Source organism: Zerene cesonia, chromosome 27 (assembly GCF_012273895.1).
Source record: "Zerene cesonia ecotype Mississippi chromosome 27, Zerene_cesonia_1.1, whole genome shotgun sequence".
NCBI lineage: Eukaryota > Metazoa > Arthropoda > Insecta > Lepidoptera > Pieridae > Zerene > Zerene cesonia.
The window spans coordinates 3,833,504-3,860,097 of record NC_052128.1 but is presented as its reverse complement, the minus strand read 5'-3'; the positions used below and the strand labels follow the sequence as shown (position 1 = coordinate 3,860,097).

General features: G+C 34.6%; 2 protein-coding genes across 4 annotated transcripts in view; both read left to right on the top strand.

The window, feature by feature from the left end:
* The first annotated feature begins 310 nt into the window (after nucleotides 1-310).
* On the top strand, nucleotides 311-23,909 carry LOC119837328 (protein mini spindles). 3 transcript variants are annotated; one of them, XM_038362865.1, is made up of 37 exons: nucleotides 311-474; nucleotides 1,313-1,547; nucleotides 3,052-3,182; nucleotides 3,362-3,606; nucleotides 3,888-4,054; nucleotides 4,418-4,656; nucleotides 4,980-5,174; nucleotides 5,371-5,551; nucleotides 5,749-5,882; nucleotides 6,200-6,329; nucleotides 6,508-6,636; nucleotides 6,875-7,082; nucleotides 7,395-7,616; nucleotides 7,963-8,200; nucleotides 8,763-8,921; nucleotides 9,128-9,347; nucleotides 9,739-9,918; nucleotides 10,326-10,495; nucleotides 10,998-11,165; nucleotides 11,699-11,819; nucleotides 12,091-12,208; nucleotides 12,517-12,754; nucleotides 13,037-13,172; nucleotides 13,655-13,869; nucleotides 14,470-14,616; nucleotides 15,464-15,555; nucleotides 15,939-16,103; nucleotides 16,628-16,760; nucleotides 17,073-17,255; nucleotides 17,585-17,775; nucleotides 18,113-18,340; nucleotides 18,666-18,789; nucleotides 19,005-19,208; nucleotides 19,895-20,048; nucleotides 20,311-20,375; nucleotides 20,671-20,805; nucleotides 21,436-23,909. In XM_038362865.1, the coding sequence occupies exons 2-37, from the start codon at nucleotides 1,346-1,348 to the stop codon at nucleotides 21,529-21,531; spliced, it is 6,063 nt and encodes a 2,020-aa protein (XP_038218793.1). In that variant the 5' UTR covers nucleotides 311-474; nucleotides 1,313-1,345; the 3' UTR covers nucleotides 21,532-23,909. The 3 variants fall into 3 exon arrangements, with proteins under 3 accessions (XP_038218793.1, XP_038218790.1, XP_038218792.1); XM_038362862.1 differs by having other exon boundaries at nucleotides 15,918-16,103; XM_038362864.1 differs by lacking the exon at nucleotides 311-474 and adding an exon at nucleotides 646-664 and having other exon boundaries at nucleotides 15,918-16,103.
* Nucleotides 23,910-24,830: 921 nt separating this feature from the next.
* The window catches only part of LOC119837312, an 8,932-nt gene continuing 7,168 nt past the window's right edge, over nucleotides 24,831-26,594 (top strand). The window contains exons 1-5 of the mRNA XM_038362832.1: nucleotides 24,831-24,991; nucleotides 25,234-25,315; nucleotides 25,554-25,673; nucleotides 25,829-25,966; nucleotides 26,312-26,429. Of these exons, the coding sequence (XP_038218760.1) occupies nucleotides 25,256-25,315; nucleotides 25,554-25,673; nucleotides 25,829-25,966; nucleotides 26,312-26,429 (436 nt within the window). The 5' untranslated portion in view covers nucleotides 24,831-24,991; nucleotides 25,234-25,255. The remainder of the gene's footprint in view (nucleotides 24,992-25,233; nucleotides 25,316-25,553; nucleotides 25,674-25,828; nucleotides 25,967-26,311; nucleotides 26,430-26,594) is intronic.

Sequence of the window (26,594 nt, the reverse complement as noted above, 5' to 3'; positions counted from 1 at the left end):
TCAACCGCAATTTTAATAAAGGAAACGAAACTTTTAGAATACGATTTTAAGAATGGAAAATTATTAATACCGTGGATAATATAGTAATTTTAGTTTAGATTAAAATACACATCCCATGCATGTTTCTCATAGAAGCCACGTATATTTGATGCAGGTTCACATAATATTGATTGGAATATTTGATTAACAGTGAAGTGTAATAAAAATAACAATTTATGCATTCGTATATCTTTAAATTTAAACTAAATTAAATGTTAGTAATAATAATTAATATCTCTAATCTGGTAACATTAATATTACGTCCATTTTCTATCAATTTGCAAACTTAAAAAAACGACGTCGAAAAGAATTTCTTTTGTCGGTTGACTTATTAAATTTTCCCATTTTAAACGATGTGAAATATTGCATCTATTAGCGTCACACTTAAATTTTTTCTTAGTTTTAAAACATAACCGGATAAGTCACAGGATAACGGTAAGTTAAGGCTTTCAAGACATTTTGTTTGTATTATTAAAATAGAGGATAGAAAGTGACCGTTGTCGGGTGGTTGTAACTCTATTTAGTTGCTCTAGATTTACATCTGCCTATATATGAACCGTTTAGATATTTAGTTATGCCTGTTAAGAACCAGCTGCGCTTCAGCTGCAATTTTGTATAAAGACAGGTATCGTTAACGCGTTGAATCATCACTTATCCGTTTCTATTGCATCTCATTTTCTTCAAATATACTACTATGCCAACGGTTTATGCGAAATCGTTCTCCGTTTTACCGTATTTAAAATGTATGTATATGCATCATCTGCAGTATGTAGAAAGCGTAACAATTTACAGATAATTTTGTTACACGCGAAACAATACGATTGGTAATAATTACTCATTGTATTTCGTGTCTTGAGTAAGAGCTATTCATTGAAATGACTTGATTTTTTAAAAATGCAATTCCTCTGCATTAAAACAGCTGCAGTCCTTGACCTTGGAAGGGAAGCAACAAAAGGTCATTCTGCATGCTGTAAACAAATTGTAATCATGGCAAACAACATCCATTTAAAGTCTACAGTTCAGCTTCCTTTAAACCCTTATTTGTTTTTAAATATATTAACATAATCCACATATATTGGAAATAAGAAACATGAAATAAACAAAACCGTAGTTCAAATGTAAAATAAACATAATACAAACCTTATTATTACCTCAGAAAGGATCTTGCGAGATAATATTACATTATATTTGTTCTGTATTCATAAAAAAATTAGAAAATTCAAATCCTACAAATGATATCTATTGAATTAATATTGATTAAAATTTTTGACAGTTATAAGTTAAGTTGAAGACACAAGACATCAGAATGGAAGATGAAAATGAATTTAAAAAGTTACCAACAGAAGAAAAATGTGTGCATAAGCTATGGAAAGCTCGTGTGGCTGGTTACGAAGAAGCCATCAAGTTATTTAATCAAATTGACGATGAGAAGTCACCGGAATGGAATAAATACCTGGGGCTTGTCAAAAAGTTTGTAATTGACAGTAATGCTGTAGCGCAAGAGAAGGGTTTGTTATTTATTTATTAATACAGCTGATTTTTATTTTGAGATAAGGATATGAATGGCAATGATGTTGATGTACACTATAAATGTTTATATTTTTCCCCTATACCTACAGACCAAGCCATGGGTTTAAGTTCAATTCTCCCTTTGAATCATTGAACCATTTAATTTACTGTATCTATATAATCAGCTAATATATATATATATATATATAATAGCTTATACTATTCCACTACTCAATAAAGGACCCCCGAAGGACACTCCTGGAAGGAGCTTGTCACATTTAGTAGTTTCAATGGATTCAGGATAGTTAATCCCAAAACTAAGGTCTGGCTATGCCCATGCAACTGAATAAATTAAAATACTGAAATGAAATTATATGACTGAAGAGTTGCTGATATTGTTAACATCATTGTTTTTATATTATGTGTGTTTCCTTATAGGCATATTATGGGGATTGCCTATAAAGGCAATCCATAAATACACAAAACAACTATTAAGGAGGCAACATATTTTAATATAAATTGCTATGACACTTATCCATAAGCCTTAAAATTAGATCTACTACTTAAACTTAAACATTAAATATTTCAATCTTTAACACCAAATTCTGATACAAGTTGTCTAAAATTGTTTGCAATGTTCTTAAATATATTCTTAAATAACTAATGAATCCCAATTAAACTCCAATAAAGAGTAATTAGTTATTGTTTAACTGTATTGTCTGCCAGTTCATGTAAGACTTCCTGCTATTACCAATTATACTGTAAGGAGGACAACAACCTTATGACCCCAGTTTTAATATATTTTATCAAGAAGTGGTTTAACCCACATACATTTTCCTATGCACTAAGCCATGTACAGAATACTTACTCTTTTACGGTCATTATTAAAATTTATTGTTACTCATATTAATGATTGGAAATTAAGTCATTATGGCTGTAGGAAATTTCTACTTTCATAAGTTGTTTGTATCTTTATTCTGTTATTAATTGATATTGGTAATGTGATATTTATCATATTCTATTTTTATAGTTAATGAATATAATATGTTGATTATTTGTTAAATTATATGATTAGTTGTGCAAAAATGGTTATTTGAATTGGAATAAAATACAATAAAAAGTATTTTTATGTTATGGTTTATATATATTCTAGAAAAATGTAACTAGCAAGACAATCAATTAGATCATATAATGAAAATGCCATAAATATCTAATATATAAAATTCTCGTGTCACAGTTTTCGTTGCCATACTCCTCCGAAACGGCTTGACCGATTTTGATGAAATTATTTGTGCATATCCGGTATCTATGAGAATCGGCCAACATCTATTTTTCATACCCCTAAATGATAAGAGTAAGGCAGAACAGCGTTTGCCGGGTGCAGCTAGTTTCTTATAAATATTATTATAATGAAATTTAAAACTGAAGTTAACTTGTAAATATGTTATATTAAAAAAGTAAAAAAGTTACAGTGATATTAAAATATGAAAATGTTCTTTTAAGGTCTTGAAGCAGCGTTGGTATTTGTGGAAAATTGTGGACATGCAGGAAAGACAACAGGGGAAGTTATGTCAGGCATTGTGGCCAAGTGCATTGCAGCTCCTAAAACAAAGACTAAAGATCTTGCCCTACAGGTTATAAATTAAGTAGTAATGCTAATACTCTTGATTGTCAATATTACTTGCATACAAAAAGAGAGTTAATTTTATATGTTTTTAATAATGTTGTAATTTTTTTCCTAAACATACGCAATATATATATATAGAGCAAAATATAACACTGTTGTAATATTGATTTACTGTTATTGCTTCAGATCACATTAATGTACATAGAAATAGAGAAACATGAGATTGTTGAGGAAGAATTATTAAAAGGCATGGAACAGAAGAATCCTAAAGTTGTGGCAGCATGCATAGCAGCTCTGAACACAGCATTGAAACAGTTTGGAAACAAAGTAATTGCCATCAAGCCTATGGTTAAAAAAATACCGATATTGCTAGCTGACAGAGACAAAACTGTGCGTGATGAAATGAAAGCGCTGGTGATTGAAATGCACAGGTAAATTTGTTAAAAAAAAGTACTAACTCTAGTAAATATATTGAGTCAAGTTCTATAGAATTTTTTTAAACTTAGCTTCATTCTTAAAATCAAACATAATGATAATATTAAATCAACAGACTTTTCAATCCTGTTCAAATGAGTTGATTTGAAACATTTATTACAAGTCTAATTTATTTCTTAATTTAAATTAAATGAATATTTGAGTTATTATAAATTAAATTATGCACAATAAATCCTAATTTTGTTATTGCTAAGTAAAAATTTTCATTAATTATCAGATGGATTGGTGGAGCAATAGAGCCGCACATAGCATCATTGCAAGCAGTAGTACAACAGGAATTGCGAGAGTCATTCGCAGGAACTGGTGGTGGAGCCCAGCCTACTCGATATTTGAGATCTCAGCAGAACAGGGTCCGAGATACTCCAACTGCGGACACAACAGATGGTAAGATATTATGCTATTTTTGGTTTCAGGTTAAGTGTGACCTATCTTGGACTATGTATGTGCTATGTTTTGCCTTTCGTTTTTTTTTCGTTCTAAAAGTGCTTTCAAAGTACTATTTGCTTATAAAACACTTATTGCTTGAAATACTACTTCCAAAAACACCATAACGCGCTGGACTGATTTCAAAAATTCTTTCACCATTAGAAAACTGCAATTGCACTGAGTGACATGCGCTATATGAACCACGGGTGAAATCGGGGCGAACAGCTAGTTGTTTATAATCTTATAAACAACTTTGTTTAAAAAGGATTGTATAATATTTTGCTTAGGATTAAACAACTGTAAATATAATTTTAATAATAGGTGCCGCGGAAGATGATGACGCTGAAATAGGTAACGGTGATTCTGGCGAAATGGACCCTTACGATCTATTAGATCCTGTGGAAATACTATCAAAATTACCAAAAGACTTTTACGACAAACTCGAAAACAAGAAATGGCAGGAAAGAAAAGAAGCCCTTGATGTTCTGGAAAATCTTTTAAAGAATGCCCCCAAGTTGGAACCGGGTGATTATGCCGATCTAGTCAGAGCTTTAAAAAAGGTAAAGATAATGGAATAAGATATGTTTTAAAATAGTTTTGTTTTTATCACATAAAGATATAAATTTCATATTTATTTATCGTGCATGCGTGTCTGTTGTCGGATTAATGGTGATGGTGATGTGGTATAGACATACTATAATATTAGGCTTACTTATATATGTACTTTAGTGAATACTGATGAATGAAGAGTACATGCACTCAAATTTCACAGTTATTAAATAAAATATAATCAGCTTGTCTAATTATTACATAGTGAGCATTCATAATAAAAATTGTAGTCACCTCTTTGTGTTAAAAAAAAAACATTTACTTATTTTCCCAGGTGATATCAAAAGACACGAACGTAATGCTAGTAGCGCTAGGCACTCGACTAATGGGTATGGTAGCCACTGGTCTCCGCTCCAAGTTCCAGCCGTACGCCGTGTCCTGCATACAGGCGTGCTTGGAGAAGTTTAAAGAGAAGAAACCGAATGTTGTCACTGCTTTGAGGGAGTGCATCGACGCTATATATCCGTCGGTTGGTGTCTCACTTTTAAACGTGTTATTTGCATATTAAAAGCTTGAATAATTGTATAAAGGATCTTTTTTATACTTGGTATAAAATTAACATACATAAGAACATTGGAAACCTATTGCACTTGTAAAGAAAAAAAAAAAAAAAACGAAATAACATGTGTTGCAATGGTTTGAGATATTTTCGTTTTTTTTTACAGACGAACTTAGAAGCGATAATGGAAGATATGTTAGCAGCGTTCGACAATAAAAACCCGTCTATAAAGGCAGAGAGCGCTACGTTCCTAGCTCGCTCGCTTTGCGTCACACAGCCCGCGGCGTTCAACAAGAAACTCATCAAGGCATACGTGGCGAGCTTGCTCAAGCTGCTTGAGAGTGCGGGTAAGCTTTATTTAATACGGAAATATCAAGTAGATTTAAATCTTTTAGTCCCGTAAAATCCAGCAGGATCATTCTGTCGTTAACTAATAGTTTTAGTTTTGGATAGAAAAATTATAATGTACACCTACTTGTGTATTATTAAAACCATCTACGATAAAACATACCATATATAATGGTCATGCGATTTTTATCTCCAGATCCAATAGTCCGAGATGCAGCATCGGAGGCGTTGGGCACGGCAACCAAACTGGTCGGTGAGAAGAACATAGCGCCGCATATTGGTAAATTGGATAACCTGAAGGAGCAGAAGATTAAGGAGTTCGCTGATAAGGTATGTGAAGGATTTCAATTATTATCAAGCTTATTTTTTAGTATTACAATAACATTTCAATGTCATTACGAACTTTGATTTTAGGTCTTTTTATCAGTCTGTACTTGCTAAACAATATACTGTCGTAACTATAATTCACCGATACATGAATGTGTTTATGTTCATTGGAATAAAATGAAAAATCCATATTTTGTTTTAAAAGGGAAATGGTATAAATAAAAGCAAGTTAATGAACTTTTATTTCACGCAAATTATTTTAACTACAAAATTGCGCATGTATCTCTCCAATGTACTGATTTGTCGTTTCGTATCCCTAGGCTGAAATCAAAGTTAAAATATCAGCTCCAAAGAAGGACGTGAAACCAAAAGCGGCGCCAACTGGTAAAGGAGATGCAAAGCCCAGTGCTGGTTCTGCACAACCTAAACCAGTGAAGAGACCACCGTCTGGTATGAACTCTCTCTTTTCTCTTTTTGTAAATTTCATTGTGTTCTATACACATATTCATATGTGAATCGATCTATAAACATTAAAATTTTGTCTATCACATCTATGATTCTTTATGATTTCGTTTCGGCAAAAATTATTGTCAATGTATGTATTTTTTTATGCAAATGTGTTATACAGCCAAGAAACCAGCGGCAACAAAGAAAGCAGTGAGCAAAGTGCAACAAAGCCCACCGAGGGAGCAAGAGCTTTCGCCGGAGGAGGTGGACGCTAGAGCTGAGGTTTTATTCCCGCCTGATGTAATAAGCGGTGAGCAAAATGACTTCATTTTTGAGCCTATTTGGTGTTATTGATATAATATTGTCAAAGTTGAATATACAATTAATGATGCTTATGTTACTGAAGGAGTTTGAATTATTTAAAATAAAATTAGTAAGCTAATGAATTTGGAACAATAAAAAATTTATTTTGTGAATATCATAATATTAACTTTATACTTGTGTGAATGCTGTAAGATTTTTTAAATTTGAATTATTTCCATATTCAGGTCTAGTCGATGGCAATTGGAAAAATCGCCTAGCAGCCGTTCAATCTTTCCACTCCACTATCCAAGGTTTAACAACGGAAGATACAAGTGCCCAGGTGTTGTACCGAGTGCTGAATAAGAAGCCAGGGCTGAAGGACACTAATGTGCAGGTCTTGAAGGCTAGACTAGAAGCCTGCAAATACATTACGGAGAATTTCCCTGTGTCCACGTAAGTTTCGTAATTACATATATGAAGATTTCTTCAAACAAATGTATCACTTTAAATTTTATTCTCTTTAATTATTTTGATAAAAAAAAATAGTTTTTCTCAATATAGTTCAATGTCAACCTGTAAACAAGTACATACTTTCTTGTAAATTTAAATGTAAACTTTTGATGTGTTTGTTGTTTATAAATGATGCTGTTGTTTTCATTTTTAATATATATTTGTTTTTTAAATCCCTGTATTTATAAGCAACAACCCATTCGGGAACATTTTATACTAATATTTATTATATAATTATATTCTTATTACTCACAGGATAGCAGCCGACTTTGTGCTCCATGATGTTGTGAACAAGCTCGGTGAAGCATCATGCTCTTCAATATCATCAGACTGCTTAACCTCATTAGCCGAGGGTTGTGGGCTCGAACACGTGATCAACGAGGGTCTGGGCTTCGCCATGGACTCGCAGAAGAACCCTAAAGTGCAGTCGGAAATGTTTAACTGGATGACCAACTCAATTAAGGAGTTTGGTTTTTCGTAAGTGGTTGTTTTGTTGGGTTGTGATAAACTTTTAGAATTATGATAATCGTAATTATTTTTCGATTATTGATATGTTGATTTTACAACTAGCGTATCTCTTATAAATATTTAAAAATTAATTTATGCTTCTATAATACAAATAGACTAAAAATATCTGTGCTTGAAAAGGCGCATTGTATAGGTTTTTGTTTATGTAACATCATTGTATTACACTTAGCAGTCTTATAATACAATAGGTTGTATTTTGTTCCCACCTTTAATAACGCCAAGTAAATAACTAACTAATACCTAATCATTATTGTTTTATACACTCACAAATCTCACTTACATTCATATATTGCAGAATGAACGTCAAATCAATAATAGCGCACAGCAAGAAAGCTTTATCCGCCACGAATCCAAATGTACGAACGTCCACTGTGAACTTCCTCGGTGTGCTGTCTCTATATGTGGGCCCATCACTACTCAACCACTTTGACAGCGAGAAACCGGCCACCAAGCAGCTGATCAGCTTGGAAATGGACAAATACGCTAATAGTACACCGCCCACACCCACACGACAATTGGGACGTGTTAGTAAGGTAATAATAAATAAAAAAATCCAATTATTAGACGCACACACACACACACACACACACAAGATAAAAATTCACTACTAAAACATATAACATACCAAAGGATAACCATGAACTCTGAACAAAATGATTTCCTATATTTGGATAAAATTAGTAGCATAGCCATATACATATAGCGATATATGCGATATTACGAAATCGATAATATCTTGAGACATTATTTTAAAAGATTTTATATATATATATATATATATATATATATATATATATATATATATATATATATATATATATATATATATATATATATATATATATATATATATATATATATATATATATATATATATATATATATATATATATATATATATATATATATATATATATATATATAACGGAAAAGAATGTATGATGGCATTTGTTGTAGGATGTAAAACGTTATATTATTATTTACATAAAAACTTTCCTCGCCCAATATAACAAGGCGCGAACCTTTATAATGTTTCTCAATTCACATAATCAATAGTAAAACTCTCAGTAGATCAATAAGGTGGTATGTTTCCAGTCCGCGAGCAAAGGCTCGGTGGGTGACGAGCTCGAGGATGTGTACGAGGACGCGGCTGATGATGAGCCTGCGGTGGCGGAGGACACGCGCCCGCGCACTGACATCGCGCCGCTCATCACCGACACGCTGGTCGGCGAGATGAACGATAAGAACTGGAAGGTACTGCTGCTGTGTGGCTTTTGTTGAGAAATAGAAACGAACTGTTTTCATTAACTTGCATTACTAGTACACATTCTTAATTATAATATTATATAGTACAGTCTGTGTTTAAAGATTTTATTTCAATGCTGTAAAAGCAAAGCGAGCACGAAAATTTATAATCTCATGGAGTGAATACCTATAATAATGATTTGTTCACGTTTTAGGTTCGAAACGAAGCACTAGACAAATTGAAAGCTATAATCGTCAACTCCGCGCCCATCAAACCGACACTCGGTGAACTGCCAGCTGCGCTTGCGGCTAGACTTCTAGACTCCAACTCAAAGTTAGCGCAAAGTGCCCTCCAGATTTGCGAAGTGATCGCAACATCTATGGGACCTAAGTGCAAACAGCATGTACGGACTTTCTTCCCGGGATTCTTTCAAGGTAATTTTTACTGAAAAACATGTTGAAATATGTTTGATGTAATATAAAGACTTAACGGCGTGGTGTTTTCCACTGAGACTTAAAGAGAAAGAGTTGAAAAAAAATTGTTTGTTAGATCGGATCGTATCACGAATGATGCGTGACCGAAATCTCATGATCAATTTTTTTTTTCTATTCTGAGAAATTTTCAAATATATGTAAAGTGCAGTTAATGTTACATTAAAAATAAAAGTGCATTTTACATTTTGTGCTATCCGGTTACCAATTAAGATTGCTAATAGCTTTTTTAGGTTCACTTACATTACCTGTATTTTGTTCGAGACTTGAGCAATGATATAAATAAAAAGTGTACAATATACAATGCCCGCTAACCGAGCCGCGTGTCGCGCAGCGTTCGGCGACAGCAAGCAGTGGATCCGCGCGGCGGCGGTGGCGTGCGTGGAGGCGTGGTGCCGCGAGGCGGGCGCGGCGGCGGCGCTCGACGGCGAGATGGTGCACGACGCGCTGCGCAGCGGCTCGCCCGTGCTGCGCGCCGCGCTCTTCGCCTGGCTCGCGGAGAAACTGCCAAATAGTTAGTGTACTTATAATGTACTGAAATTTGAATTTGGAATGAAATCGGTTTTTGAAATGAGGTCTTATTTTGTCGTATTTTTTTTTTTTGGAACAGTTTATAATACATAGTGGCCAGTTTTTAGTTTTGAATTTGAACTACTGTTAAATGATCAAATGAGCAGTTATTGCCTGATTTTATCTATCTAAAGATCAAAATTTGAACTAAAAACTGACTCAAAAATATACTTAAAATGTATTGAAAATTAACAATGACCTAATTAACAAAACAAAAACAAAAACAATTTGTATAAATCTACACAGAATTAACCTCAAATCAAAATTCAATGCTTAATGCTTGTTCTAAATTAAACAATGAAAAGGAATAGTTATTAATTAATTGAAATATCCCATCCATCCACCATCCAGTACCACCGCGTTCGTTCCCGCGCGAAGAGCTCACGGTGTGCGTGGCGCTGCTGTACGCGGGTGTGGAGGACCGGTCGGCCGACGTGAGGAAGGCGGCCGCTGACTGCGTGCTGCCGTTCATGCTACACCTCGGGTACGAGCCTATGCACAAACAGCTGGATAAACTTAAGGTAATCATAGTAGTATTATTATTGTTCAATATCAAGTCGTGGCAACTTGTAATAAAACAACACTCGGCTCATCTGTTTATATACTTCAATACACATAAAATACAATAATGTATTGGTGTGTGTTTTGTAAGATGTCCGAAATAAATAAATAAACTAATCATTAATTTGGGGAAATAGTGATTGAAGTAAAAACTTTAAAGTGTGAAGCAATAAATTATTTTTTATGGTTATTGTAGTGTGTTTGTGCTTGATTAACTGTAAATTGGAAATAATAACGTTAATTTAGTCTTATACTTAGTGTCTTTTGAGAGTGCAGAAATAACCAGTAATAGCAGTACCAACTAGCTGATAAAACATGTTTGATTTGGGAGTTTAACATTGTACTAGTAAATATTAATAGATGAGCCTGAGATAATACATTTTTGAAGTGTAAATACTGCCAAGTTTATTTATGTCCTCACCATCTTTTTTACCATATTTGGTTTTATTTTTACTCTTGCAGCCAGGATCTAAATCTGTAGTACTAGCAGTGTTAGACAAAGCTCGTCCCAATCTACCGGTGCAGCCGTTACCCGCCAAGAGTAAAGGAAAGGAAGAACCGAGGGGAGTTAAATCTGCGGGAGCTATGAAAAAGGAAGCTGAGAAGAAGGGAGTGGCTGTTAAAGCAAAAGTAATTTATTGCTTATTTCGTGTAATTTTTGTACGTGTTACTTTAATGGCAATCAATGTTGCGTAATTTTGTGGTATCTAATTTATAGTAAGTCTACATAAGTTTAAGTATTTAATTATTTTAAGGGTCTACGAGGGTTCGACTGGCGTTCGCATAATTTTCACAATAAACATGATGGTCTCGAATCAACGGTATCGGCCATTGGCGGTGTAACATTATGTTTTCATTACAATCCGATATTACCATATTATATTCCTGAAGCATATCATACATTTCTTTATACTTCAAGGCATTATGAAACACACTATTAGTTCAGACACAAATCTATACTAATATAAAACTGGAGAGTTTGTTTATCTCATGGACGACTTGGCCGATTTTGATCAAATTTGGTACAGAGTAGGATAGTTTTTAATCCGTAAAACTCCGGGAATTATTTTCCTTTGACTATGCGAGCGATTTTGACGGTGGAAAGATATCGTTAATTAATCTAAATAAGCCAGCCTCTCACACTGATTTAATTTACACTATAGGGCCCAGCTAAACCAGCATCAGCAAGTAGTCGCGGTAAAAAAGAAGATGAAGATTGCACGCCACTTCTGCCCAATAACAATGCCAAGAACCAACGAATTGTTGATGATCAAAAGCTAAAAGGTATGTGAAATTATGTATAACTAAATGTAGTACCTTGGACATTTCTTAAATTTGTCTAATATTTATGCCTCATAAATATTGCCTTGTGTTGGATAAATTAAATTTTGTTTACATGCTAGCTATTGTGTTAGGGAATTTAATTATAACATGTCTTATGGTATTGAATTGAAAATTTTGTCATAATTAAAAGAAAAAAGACAAACATTCTGATCTAAGTACGGCGCATTAAATTGAACAATTAAAAAAACAATTTTGTTGGATTTTATTTCAGTTTTAAAATGGAATTTCACCACACCACGAGAGGAGTTCTTTGACCTGCTGAAAGATCAGATGAATAGCGCTGGAATGAATAAACAACTGATCGCTAATATGTTCCACACTGATTTTAGGTACAATGAATTTGATTTACCTTTTTATTTTGTGATACCAGTATTTTCTATTACTTTACTTTCAATTTAATACCAATGCTAAATGCACTGAAAAATGCAAAATTTATATATATAGTCTTATATATTTTTTTATTAAAATTATTGTTAGATATTAATATGTCAATTGATTATGTCAATAGTAATGTAGGTATTTGTGAAATAAATCAGTTTTGTTTCTGATCTTAAGATGGCGTATTCTTTAATTATAATTTACTTATTGATAATTGTTATAAAAAAAATTGTTTATATGAGATATTCCTATTTCCCAGGTATCACTTGAAAGCCATAGAAGCGCTATCTGAAGATTTACACGAAAATGGTCCAGCACTAATAGCTAACCTGGATCTAGTGCTCAAATGGCTCACATTACGGTTTTTCGACACGAATCCATCGGTCATACTAAAGGGCTTGGAGTATTTGAGCCAAGTGTTCCAGTATTTGATAGATAGCGATTACACAATGGCCGAGTATGAGGCTAATTGCTTCATACCTTATCTTGTGTTGAAGGTGCGTCTTTTTAAATATTATTTAAAATTTTTTAGTGTTTCGTTGCTATGTAAAACTGTTAAGATAAACATTGTACATTTAATAAAAACCTACTTAAGACTGCGTCATAATAAATGTATTATACTTATTGAATTAAAAGTTTATTTTCACTTAATTAAATATAACGTTAATTATCATCCTAGTTAATAGATCCCATAATTTTTTATCATAATCAATACTAATTGATGTATTTCACCATTAAATACTTATTATTAAATACTTATTAAATACATATTTTCGCAGGTGGGTGATCCTAAAGACACAGTGAGAAATGGCGTAAAGGCTCTGTTTAGACAGATCTGCGTGGTCTACTCTGTCACAAAACTATTTGGTTATTTGATGGAGGGATTGAAGTCAAAGAACGCTAGGCAAAGAGCTGGTGAGTTATAATATATTTATCGTACTCAATTTCTAGAATTATTTAAATGTTTGTTGTATTATTTTATTGAAGATTCTTTTTGTTAATTTACCAGGACAAGGACGAAATTCCCAATTTTCTTTTGACTTTATCGTTGGATATAAGTAGGCATTTCAGAATATAAACTTCAACAAAAGATCAAGCTTTCTTTCAAAATATTGTGTGCATAAACTAAATAACAACCTATATCAATTAGAAATTATAATTTTTTAACGGATTTTAAACGCGATTTATTCATTATACAAGAACCTATATCAAGGTTTAGCATCAGATTTAATATTTCTTAATGGGCAATATTATCAGCCAAATGGACAGTTTTTTGTTATAGACATGTATAATATCAGACTATTTTTCTTAATCGACAGAATTATCAGCCAACTGTTTGTTTATCTATACAACCATACAAGCCAATCTCTTATGACATACTCCTTGACATGATCCAGAGTGTCTCGAATGCATCAACCACCTGCTGGAGACGTACGGCTCGACGGTGATGTCGGGCGGCGGCGGGGGCGGCGGGGGCGGGGGCGGCGCGGCGCTGCGCGACGTGGCGCGGCTCATCGGCGACCGGGACAACGCGGTGCGCTCCGCCGCGCTCAACTGCGTCGCCAGCGCCTACTTCCTCGACGGCGAGAAGGTCTACAAGAGCATCGGCCAGGTGGGTGTTGCCGGATAATATACAGTAGTACAGTAGCTAGGGTGGTTGGTAAATAACAACACGTGTATTCCCTCCATGCCATCATTTTTTCTAAGCAATACGACCTGCACCTCTTCAGGGTAAATAGGGATCTTCTAGGTGGGTGTGCACACACATGTGTATTATGTGCTTCCCAACAGGTGTGATTGTGGTCTGCCTATCGATTATAAAAAATAAATTAGTTAATTTCTGTGCGATTAATCGGAAGCATAACCCGATGCACTCTACCGCGTTCAACTATGTCGCCGGTACATAATTTGTGGATGGTGTGAAGGTGCTGAAATCTTGAGGTTCTGTGGGAGGGCGGTCGATGTTGCCAGCTATGCCTTATTCTTAGGTGGAACTTAGATAAAGGTCTCACGTGAAAACTTGATAAAGAAATATCGATATTTGTAACAAAACATCGTACAAATTTTAATTCTGCATTTGTGATATATCTGTGTAAGTTCAAACTAACCATACATCACACATCTTCAATATAAAGATTTAATTTAATAAAAAAAAATTATTAATATTTCAAAATACTAAATTAATACATTGAACAAATTTTAACCTTTCCAGATATCAGACAAAGATCTATCCCTACTAGAAGAGCGTATAAAGCGCGCGGGCAAAACGCGCAGCGCGGAAGCGAGACGCTCTATGGTCGTCCCACTCTCGGCGTCCGGAAGGCCGATTTTACAACAACAACACCAACAGTTACCTGAGGTGATTCTTATGTAACATACTGCCCCGACTTTTCATGTCGTACATATATATAGCCCTCTAGTTTCACATACATAACAAGCTGTGAAATTTTTTTGAAATAAGTCTAATAGTGCGTTCAAATAAATGTTTAGTTTTGTATTATTAGTAAAGATTAATACTACATGGTCATTATCATCAATGAAAACAAACACGTACCTCCATTTAAAATATATTTTGAGAAATACACAGACATTCAATTAAATGACCTGTTAGTAATTTCTAAAATTATATTTATATCGTTTATATTATTAAACTGTCCTCTTGTTGTCATTGCCGTATCTATAATAAAGTAAGTAGGAACCATGCTTATAAAAAAATTAACTGAAATTTTATGAAACAATAAGCACGCTAATAAATATTTCAAATGAGTACGCTAAAGTAATAACGGTTTTATCGCCACTGAGAAAATTTACAGGCGCATACTGTTATCGTATCAATAATTTGAATTAAATAACATTGATAAATTTAGCATTGTTGCCTTCTTATCGTACACGCTAATCACATTATCAATCGACTAGAATTTCTCATTATCAAAAATGTATGTAACGTGATTAGTATATCAAAATGTTGTATTGTGGCACATCTTCTATACTTTAAAATTCCATACCATTCGCGTCAACAAAAATAACAGTGATCTAACTTGCGTATGCGCATCCCTGTGCGTGAAATCTATTTGTGTTCAAACGCACGGTTTCAGCTTCATTCGGAATTTTTCCAAAACTGGTCAGGATACAATTCTTTCTATGCACTTTGGTTATGTATGATAATATATAAGTTGTATGAAACGTGTGCGATGGTCGGCCCGCAGGAGCACGAGCGCGTGATCACGGTGGAGACGACGCCGGGCGCGGAGTATGAGGAGGAGGAGCCGGATGAACCGCCGCCGCCGCCGGTGCAGCAGTGAGTTGCTTTCTGTTTGATAGTGCCATGTTTTGTATTTAAATTTAGTTTGTTTTGTTTCATTTTTTATATTATAATCATTCACCATGTTTTTAAAATATAGTTTATTGTAAAACATGTTGAATAAACTTGGAGAGTACAGTTTTGTGAGTGCTTGCATTTGTAATATGATCAATATCGTGTATTTTAGTACATGCTGTATATGAACACATGTCTAAACGTTTTTGTATTTGAAAAAGGTAGACAAAGGCACGCAACTACAACACTAAAATAATATATATTTCTAAATAATTTTCGGGGCGTATCGTTAATTTAGTTACGTGTGATTCGTGTCGTAATTAATAGTGAAGCAATAAACGCAGCACGCATGTATCGGCGCGCAGGGTGGAGGAGGTGCGCGCGGTGTCGGGCCCGTTCGGGCTGGACTCCGAGCTGATCGCGCGGCTGGACGCGGCCGTGCCGGTGGTGCGCCGCCCCGAGCTGCCCGACCTCGACCTCAAGTTCCTCGACGAGCCCGTGCGCGCGCTCTCCGCGCCGCACCGCCCCAGGTCAGCCGACACACCGCACCGACACACCGCACCGACACACCGCACCGACACACCACATAGACCACCAGTACAACATGGTTTCTAACGGCGCGCCTGCCCTGACAAAGTTTATTAAACACTATCAAAGTTTATTAAACTGCACAGCATATATTTGTATATTTGCAGTATTGTAGTAAAATGTACCAAATTCTACAAATTGAATAATAATGCTAGATTAAGTGTGATATACATGGCATGGTAAATTTTATTTATTCCACTTTTTATATATGAAAATAATTTAATATAACAATGTTGGGTCAATAGCCACCAGAGAAAAGACACCATTTTCCGTCATTGGCATTGTATTCCAGTATTTTCTTATATTTGATTTTATACGAGTAGTGTATAACTAAGAAATTAAAGATGTGCCCGTGCCCATGCTCGCTGTAAAGTGTTGGAAACGTGGGGCATATATTATATTATGTACATAATAAATAAATCGTCTTTAAAATCCGTTAAAAATTGAATTTTCTTTTGCATTCCAGTTCTATAGTGGCCCTGTCCCCGCCCCGCGCGGCGGCGCCGCACCCGCTGGTGTCGGCGCAACCGCTGCCCGCCGCCGTGGACGACTCGCAGCTGGCCGATACCATACACTCTATAGCCAGTCCGGATTTGAATGTAAGCGCTTGTTGGGTTAAAAAATATCATTTTCGCAACGCTTTTTAAGTGGTTATGTTGTGGCTTGTAGAAATTTTATACAAATAAGTATGAAACACTTGGTGATTTGTGTTTAATATAATCGAATGTGTAAATGTGTTGTTTAGTGAAAGTTTATAGAAAACAATATTTTGTAAGTCATCATAACATTGTAAAAACAGTTATATTATAATAATCTATTTCACAAGACTGTATTCTGTTGAAAAAATCTGTGTTTGTTAGGATTCGATTAAGGATTCCCTTTGTATTTATAAAATTGTAATGTTCATGCAGGCGGCGATCCGCGCGCTGTCTCTAATATCGGGCGCGCTGGTGTCGGGGCGCGGCGCGGCGCTGGCGGCGCACGAGGCGCGCCTGGTGGCGGCCGTGGCGGCGCAGCTGCGGCGCCTGCGCACCGCGCCGCCCGACGCCAGCGCGCTGCCCGCCTACAAGTACCTCGCCGGCGCGCTCACCACGGTAAGTGCGCACGCCACGTTTTAATCGTAATTAAAAACGTGGGTGTATAGTTATTTAAGAGGGGTGGTGCTTGTGTTGTAATTTTTTCGAGAAATAAATCTGGCCGCGAGAGCATAAACGGCTTAAGCAACATTGCTTTGAAGGTTGCTTTGTATTATATGGATAAGCAGGTGCAATTATCTACCTTAAAAATATTTTTCCACGACAATAGGTTCACTAACAAAGTCTGTGGCTCTCCCGATCGCGAATGTATATAGCTATACACGTTGCACTCACATAAGAGCACCGAGTGTCCCAGTTAGCGCGATATGAGCGTGGCCGTGTTGCAGTTCTACGAGACGGCGGGGTGCGGCGGGGCGGTGGGCGAGGCGGCGCTGCGCGCGCTGGTGGGCGAGCTGCTGCTGCTGCTGGGCGCCGCGCCCGCGCGCCCCGCGCCGCCCGACGCCGAGCGGCTCGTGCGCATACTGAACAACGTGTGCGTGCGCGTGCTCGAGCACTCGCCCCGCACGCCGTTGCTATGGTAACTGTATACACATATTAGTTGCTCACTAACTTTACTACCTTCGGTTTTAGAATATGCAAATTTCATTTCTTTGTAAATTAATAAATTAAATTATATTTTTGTAGAGGAAGTTTTCGAAAGAAAAATTACGTAACTTAATGTTTATAATGGAATTGGTACCGTGAAATTGAATAAATTGTAGCTGCTGTACTACTACCAGCTGTATTCAAATTGCATTCTTAATAATCTCATAAACACTAAATCAGCTATGCATAGTATACCATATAAACGTACTATCATAAATAAAAAATTGTATTACAATATAAATCCATTAACAATATTTTTCTCTTCACAGCGCAATTGTTTCCCTACTACACGACTCTATAGTTGAATCCGATCCAGCGTACCCCAGATATCAAGATTTACTGCTCAAATGTTTCTGGAAGACTCTGAAAATGATATCCTCGTGGGAGGTCAATTCTATAGACTACGACGCAGTATTGTATAAGATTCATTTGTTCTATAAGGCGTACCCGAATAGCTATTGGAAAAAGAACCCGGAGATTAGTGATACTCCATACAGGTAAGTTTTTTTTAATAGGTTCTCATTTTTAACTTAGGTCTTGTCCATTAATTATTCATTTTTATATTAACATGAACCTTCCTGGATGGCATTATTAGCTTCGCCCATTGTACATATAAAACTTATGAAGTTGTAACTTTCTATTGATGAAAGAATTTTTTTTTAATCGGTCCAGAAGTGTTTGCTTGTAACCATATTACAAACATACAAAAAATAAAAGTTTTTTCTCTATATAATATTAGTGTAGTTAGATGTTGGAGGTACATATGTGTAGTTATCTGAAGTATCAATAACAAAATTTACACGATGTTTTTATTTTCTACAGGACAGTGAAGACTTTAGTGCATACACTGGTGAAGATGAAGGGAGCGTCGATCACCAACCATCTTACACAAATACCAGATGTCAATGAGTCGGACCTGTATCCGTATTTGCACAAAGTGTTAAAGGTAAACAGATGTTCAAGATAGATCCTAGTGAAAGTTCTTTTATTTATTTATTTTTGCAAAAAAGGAACTTGTTATGTCTCTCTCCCCTATAATGTTTCAATAAATTCAGGAAATTTCATTATGCATCTTGGATTTCTTTTCACATTAATCCGAAAGTAAATTTACGAAACACGCAATTGAGTTTTTTATTCAAGAAATAAATGCATACATTTCAGCAACTGAAACTAGACGAGAAGAAAGAAGCGCCACCGGACAACATGAACGGCAGTCTGCAGAGCTTGGGCATGGGGGTCACGAACACCGCGCTGACTTCGGGTCGCTTGCCGCGGGCGTTGCATGAGGAGCTAGCGCTGATACTCAAGAGGATTGGTTCTAAGGAGCACAACAGGGAGGCGCTTGCGCAGTTGTACGATTTGAGGGTGAGCTTGAAAGAAGTGTATTATTTGCAATATTAATGCTCAGATGAAGATTTTTCGCTTGTTTGCTTACTCGGAATAACGGCTGTCTGTATTCAGATTTTTTTGACAGTTAAGTGTGCTCAAAGTAATGGACTACAATGAAAATCAAACATGTTTTATCAATAACACGCTTTTGTATATTCTAATGCTTTGCAGAGCATTTTGATTTATATTTACAACAAAATTATTGTTTTATACATCACATTTAGTCAACGCATATTTAAAAGATATTTCCATAACGAACTCCTAAACTACTCAGCCGATTTTAATCAACTTTGCCCACCAGGTGCAGTTTGATCCAGCTTAAAAGATAGGATAACTTATACCATTTAATAACGATAATTGTCTATCTGGTAGGAGCCGGGGCGTGCAGTCAGTATCGAATGAAGAGTACCTATATAATATAATATAATAATATAATATAATATGATAATATATCTTATATATAAAATTCTCGTGTCACAGTTTTCGTTGCCATACTCCTCCGAAACGGTTGGACCGATTCTTATGAAATTTTTTATGCTTATCCGGTATCTATGAGAATCGGCCAACATCTATTTTTCATACCCCTAAATGATAAGAGTAAGGCAGAACAGCGTTTGCCGGGTCAGCTAGTAATATAATATAATAATACTTTTGCTTGCTAGGAGCGTCACCCGGAAGTGGACATCTGGACGTTTATGGCTGGCTCGTCGTTCTACTTCCGCAACTACGTGGAGTGCGGCCTGCGCGAGGTCGCCGAGCAGCGCAAGATGCGGGCGCACCCTGTATACAAGCCGGAGATCAAGGCGGAACAAATTGGTATGACGATCATTTCTGACTACCCTAAACTCTTTTTGGATCTTCTCTATTTTTTTTCTTTAATCAATTAAAATAGTCTACTTTCGATTGCTAACCAGATCGCGCGTATTCTGTTTGTTTGATGGTGGGCCTTAACAAATAGAATTAAGGCAATAGACCATACTCAATTCTTTTATTTATGAACTGTATCATAATTCCTCTATACCACCCCATTAGTAACAGAATATTACTAGGATTTACTATAAACTTCCAACTTTTTCAGACGTTAGTAACGAAAACGATGAGAAATCACACGTCGACTTTTTAGAGAGATTGCGAGCTTTGCAGGTAATAAATATATTCAAATATTGAACTTCCTAAAATCAATAAAAATATAATGTACTTGGTATTTTCTTTATGACTCATGTAAAAGATACTTACTTTTGATTTGTTTGGTGTGTATTAGGGGTTAATTATCTAATCTACCCATGGGCAATTTTATCTATGTATTTATTTGCTTCTGAATTTGTCTATGCCTGGATGTGTACAAACCATGAGATTGATGACAATTAGTGTCTTATAGATAAATTCTGAACTAGACTGATTGATGAATATAAGATTTCATTTATGTCTTTTTCAACAGATTAAAGCTGGTCTCAAGATGGATTCAAATCCATCATCACAACCCAGAACACCCGTAAACGACAATCGAGCGCTTACAGATTCCATCAATGATAACACCTTGCCAAGGACTCATAGTATCGATCCACAGCTAGAGGTGAGTAACTAATGGTCTATATTTATTGGTTTTATTTAATATTTGTAATATAAAAATAAGCCACCCAAATATGTATTGAAAAACTAAAAGAAAGACACAGAAGAAACATTTTCGTTTTAAAGTTCCCAAAAGTAAGATACAAAATAGAGGTGATTTAAAAAATATTGATGCAATAAAATATCATGTATTAAATATTAACATCAAACACAGAAAAACAAATAAATAAAAATTGCTTTGTAATAATATAAAAAAGTGAAATTTAACTTTGTCTTAGAATTTCATAGCCTCTAAAACGAAGTTAAATCGAATGCAAGGAAATTCAAATTTTTCATACACAAAATTTATAACGGTGAAGGAAAACATCCTAAATAAAACCGGCATGTTTTAAAATCAAAAGTTCGACGACATTTAACATCTGCCAATCCGTTATTGGCCAGCGTGATGAATTATGACCTTAACCCCCAAGAGAACTGTCCCTGCAGTGGGCACAAATGTGGGCTGATGACGATGACGAAAAAGGAAGTTATTTGACCCTTTTAAACAAATTAAAGTTAAACATTATGAAACACTGAAACTGCCACTAACATAGTCACAACTATGGACGTTAATTTATGTAATTTCCCATTGCAGCTACACTCAACCCAGTCGGTGTCACAAAAGAACGAAGCGGCGGTGGACGCGCTCCGACTCAAACTGCAACAAATCAAGAGCTCCTCCAAGAGATAGGCTCTCATCCTTATCACATGGCATTATTCGTATACTTGTACGTGCGGACTATGTTTATTTAATATTCTCAAATAGACTGCGATATAGCAAGTGGTTGCGTCGATTCTTCACATTTTGTTTCGTCCAAACAATTATTTTAGTCAACTCAACTTTTATGGAATTATTACCCATCCGTAAAGTAAAGGTTATCACAAATCATTGGACAAGTTTTGTGGCTATAATAGGTCAATAATTAGAACGGAGTCGACGCTACGTGTAGACTCAGTATTACTGTCAAAGTCTATTTGTCTATTAACGTACGCACGATTCTATTGAGCTATCTTTGCACGAATTTTATCATTCCCGTCATAACATTGTATAACACACAATTAATTATTAATTTGCGTAATTAAAACTTTGTTTATAACAATATAAAATTTATAATTTTTCGAAAATGTATTAAAGAAGCGTGTTATTCGTTTTTTTTAACTAAGGTTTTCATAACGCAAAAGGGGACTGCTAAGGTTGCTTCTATTACAGTAAGGTTTGGAACCATTACTCTTGCATTATTCCAAGCTTTTTAGTTCCTAATGCTATAATATGGCGTCCATTAACCCCTTAGTATAACATGACAATATAAAATGTCCTTGCAGGGTAAGTGGGGTTGCGAATTCGATATAATTGGCACATTTCTTGCCTTCTACTGTGGCAATCGTGTTAGTTTGAGGAATTTCCGCAATGTGTTGTTTTTTTCGTGACTCCATCATTTTTGAATATGTTTTTGAATACAATATCGTTACGTATAGTTTTCTATAAAGCTCTCGCATAAGTTTATATATTTGTTTGTCGTTAATCTGGTTAAAATAAAAAATTAAAATAACAAGGTTATTTCGTGAAGCATATTTAAAAAGTGGAGCCATTTTCACTCGGTTTTTGCACGTGTGTCTCAATCCCGAACTTTGCCCCATGTTTGATATTATGTATGTTTCGATGTAGGTAATGTGTAATTGAAATTAGCTGAAGTCGTATAAACATTGAAATGTGAAAAAAAAAAATCATGTACCATTACCATGTAGAGAATAAAACGTTAATTATAAATGATAATCCATGTAGAAATGTAGTGTGAATTGTCTTATTTTTGTATAATGTCAATGTAGTCTTCAATATATTGAAAACTACGATTGATACGTTGTATTTTATGTTTAATTTTAGTTATTTTTCTCAAAAGTTACTGTCAAACTGATTATAGGACAATGTATTTGTGATGTAGATTTTAAGAGCGGCTGTATGGACAAAATTATTGATTAAAGCTAATCAAGTAATATGAAAAAAGAAATTTGCAATTAAATTTCAAGTCATCTATTGCAATGTGATGAAGGAATAAAAATTACAGTATTTGAAGTGCCTATTGTATTTGCATGTTACTTTCACAGAGACAATATGTCCATACAAGTGTTATCCATGACTTCAATCAGCTTGATAGTAACTCACTTTGCATCCTATGTTTGGACTGTCGAACGATTATAAGACTGGCATCGAGGCATCATTACGAGGAATACTCATATGTTCTTGTTTTTAAGTAGCAATCATCCAGTAGGTTTGTTAGTAAACTTTGTAGCTGCGATGAGGCATTATCCATTTCGTTTTAACCCATCCATCGCTCATTAACCAAGCAAAACATTCCTACATTGGCTTAATACACACTCAATATGAAAGCGACAGTGCAATTAATTGTTTTTAGTATTAGCATTCACCTACCACTGTGTTTCCATGTTTATGTTGGCAGTTATGACATACAAATATGGTTTTTAAGATTTTATATATATAGTATTAAAATATGGATTATTTAATATTTCGATATGACATGTTCTTGTTTGTCAGAAAAGTTAACGAGTGTTTGAAATTATTAATCTTTGACTGATTTTTCACTATTTTAATTTCGATAATGTTAGTGTTGTATTTGATTTTGAAATATTTTACCGTTCTTTATGTTAACAATTAAAATTTTCGCATTGTGTATCGTTTATATCTCCTTAAGGCCTAATGTTATTAATGAAAAAGCTTTCCAATTTCCATTTCATCCATATATTTTAGGCAAGTCTAAAAAAAACAATAACAAACCGCAGTTATAATTGTATTAGACATAGCCCAGAATAGAAAGTAATGGTTTCAATAGAAAATCAACAATTAGACAAGAGGACAAATAAGATGTTAAAATAAATTCAGAGCCTTATATTTGTAAAATATTAGCACGTGTTTATTTTTAATAACATATTTTGCATTGCTGTTGTCGTAAGTAAGCGCTTTTTTACGAACCTACTAAATAATTGTGAGCATTTATTTATTTTATGTAAATTAATAAATCATGATGTAATATTAATAAAGTTCATACAACACTTGTTTTGTCATTTTATTGTTTCTTTATGTACTGAATATAATTAAACTTTACATTATTTTTGGGTCTACAGATATTAAAAAATAAAGATTGATAGCAATTAAAGAGGTATTATTTTTTTTTGAAAGATTTGTGCCGAATGATTCATTTATTTAAATTTTCCGTTGGGGTGCAAGCTCGTCTAACTTTACATTTAGCTTATACCTATTTCCTCATCGTTTTTTAACACCATATTGTCAAGTTTTTTTTCATGGAAAATTAGCCACAGCCTTAATTAATTAGGTTTCGACAATTTAAATGAGATATATTCAGTTGAAAAAATATAATCTCCCTGAACTGATTTATTTTCTTACCTGGCAAATAATTATTGTATTTTGAGGCATTAAGGTTAAAGTTCATTGTCAAAAACTGACCTAGCCACAGAGTAAATGATATACTACGAACCATGCTATCTACAATATAGCTAAAAAGAAATTGCGAGTGCGTGCCTATGGTACATAGCATGAAAGAAGTGCGAAGTAGAATAATAATAGAGTAACCATTCCATGATTAATTTGTGGATCAGAGCTCATATTTAATAGGGTTCAAGTCACAATGGTCAGCTTATTCTACAATATGGATGACCTCTAAAAAGTCGTACATTTGTCGTGAGACTTCTTTCGCGGCGCCTCATTGCTTTAAAAAAACTCCTACCTTCACATGCAAACATACAACTTTTCAAATTCATGAGTGTCTATGAGTCTTTGTGCTATTGCAATAATATGAAAGTCGTTAAACAAACATTACGATTTGTAGAAACTTCATAATAAAATATTTATAAAAGCTTACTATTAATAATACCTATTTAATCAAGTTTTGCAAAAAAACTATAAACAATGACAGAAATGGCAATACAACTATTACGAAAACAAGGAATCCAAAGACAAGGTGAAAGAAACCGAATGAAAGTTCGCTTTCCGCCACATGTCCGCCATATCTACTACATTTTCTTCTAATACTGACGTTCATTATTATTTCGTATTAGATAGAAGTGTTGTGTAATATTTTGTTGTTAATTTAATTAATTTTTAGTTTATAATAGTCACGGTGAGTTAAATTTAAAGTGTTAATATCCATTAAAAGCATTTTTAATTAAAAAAAATGTTTTAACCGCGGTGTCTTCAAGATTGTGTCAATGCTTAAAATTATTTTGTTATTAAAAATCTGGCTAAAACTATAACAAAATACAATTCATTTAATAACAAAATATCGTTCGGATACAACGTATACGTAGATCTGCTTTGAATAGTCATTCTACGTTCTAACATACGGAATATATTTCTCTCCAGACCCTGGCTGCACGAATTGAGGATGGAGTCGCCGAGAAAATTTAATGACTGTTACTTTTATTATTATTCTACTTGCACTAAGGTAAATTTTATTTATATACAATAAAAGTACATATTTGTGTTTATCGTGTTTTATCGTTTACATAACGTCATATCGACTGTAACATGTAAAACAATTCAATCGTTCATTTTATTTTCGTATTTAACTGCCGCAATAAGACATAAAATACATTTCGGTTTCTGAAGAATTTAATGTTTTTTATTATATTACCCTTGGTAGATTGTTATATATAAATGCTGAGAGCACAAAATTTTAACAGGGTGACAACTGTGTCTTTCGCCATGAGCCTTCGGCCCTTGGCTGCGAAACAATGTGCACAGCTTGGCAGCAGGGCAAGTGTCTAGATAAACACTGTAAACTCCGTCACATGGAACTAAGGGTAAGTGCTAAGCAGTGTTACCTGTAGCTTTAAGTTGTGAAATATTTTCAATGATTTCACAAACTAGTATAATATTGTATCCTGAATAGTAACATAATTGTGATACTCAAACCTTTTGTTTATCAATGAATGTATTTGTTTGATGGGCATTACAGAAAAATCGTAAGCAAATTCCCTGTTACTGGGAGAACCAGCCAGGAGGCTGTCGCAAGAAACACTGCCCATTTATGCACAAGAACCCAGATGCTCGCACTGATGGCATAGCTCCAAGCCAGCCAGCACCTGTTGCTACCGTATGTATTGTTTTAGAGCACTTTTTTAGATTGTGTTTACTTTAAATTATTACTTAATTTATACAATATTATATGGTAAGAGAGTTTCATCAAACTGCCTTATTTGTTTGATATCTTCTTTTATATTCTGTCACACTTTCAGAATACAGTTTACCCCAATTTATCTGTAGCTATGATGTCAAGAAAACAAAAAAAGAATGTTTTTGCATTAACAATATAGGTTAATCTCATCATTACTATATTTTAAATTAAATTAGTATAACAAATCAGGCAAAGTTAATATAACAAATCAGCTTATGATAAAAACTTCCGATAATTATCATATTCTTGTATAAAATGTTTCAGAGCCCAGCCACCAGCAGCATACCAGAAGCGAGTGCAGAGCAGGCCCTCACTGGTGTGCCAACACCCAATGTGCCTCCTCCAGCTGCCGTACCTTTGTTGTGGCAGCAGCAACGCCAAGGTATAGATTTTAGATATAATAAGAACAAGTATGGTTACAGGGAAAATATAAATTGTCCTTAAACATTTTATGTGAGACTTGTATGAATGGTTAGGAAATTACTGGTAGGACTTTGTTGAGAATGCTATAGCTCTGGATACAATTATTATTTTTGTTTATTCTATT

Excerpts from the sequence above, each read along its gene's own strand:
- LOC119837328 (XM_038362862.1), top strand. The coding sequence starts at position 1,346 with ATGGAAGATGAAAATGAATTTAAAAAGTTACCAACAGAAGAAAAATGT. Across the intron at positions 10,496-10,997 it reads AACAGCTGGATAAACTTAAG|CCAGGATCTAAATCTGTAGT; the intron begins GTAATCATAGTA and ends TTACTCTTGCAG. Across the intron at positions 12,209-12,516 it reads ATGTTCCACACTGATTTTAG|GTATCACTTGAAAGCCATAG; the intron begins GTACAATGAATT and ends CCTATTTCCCAG.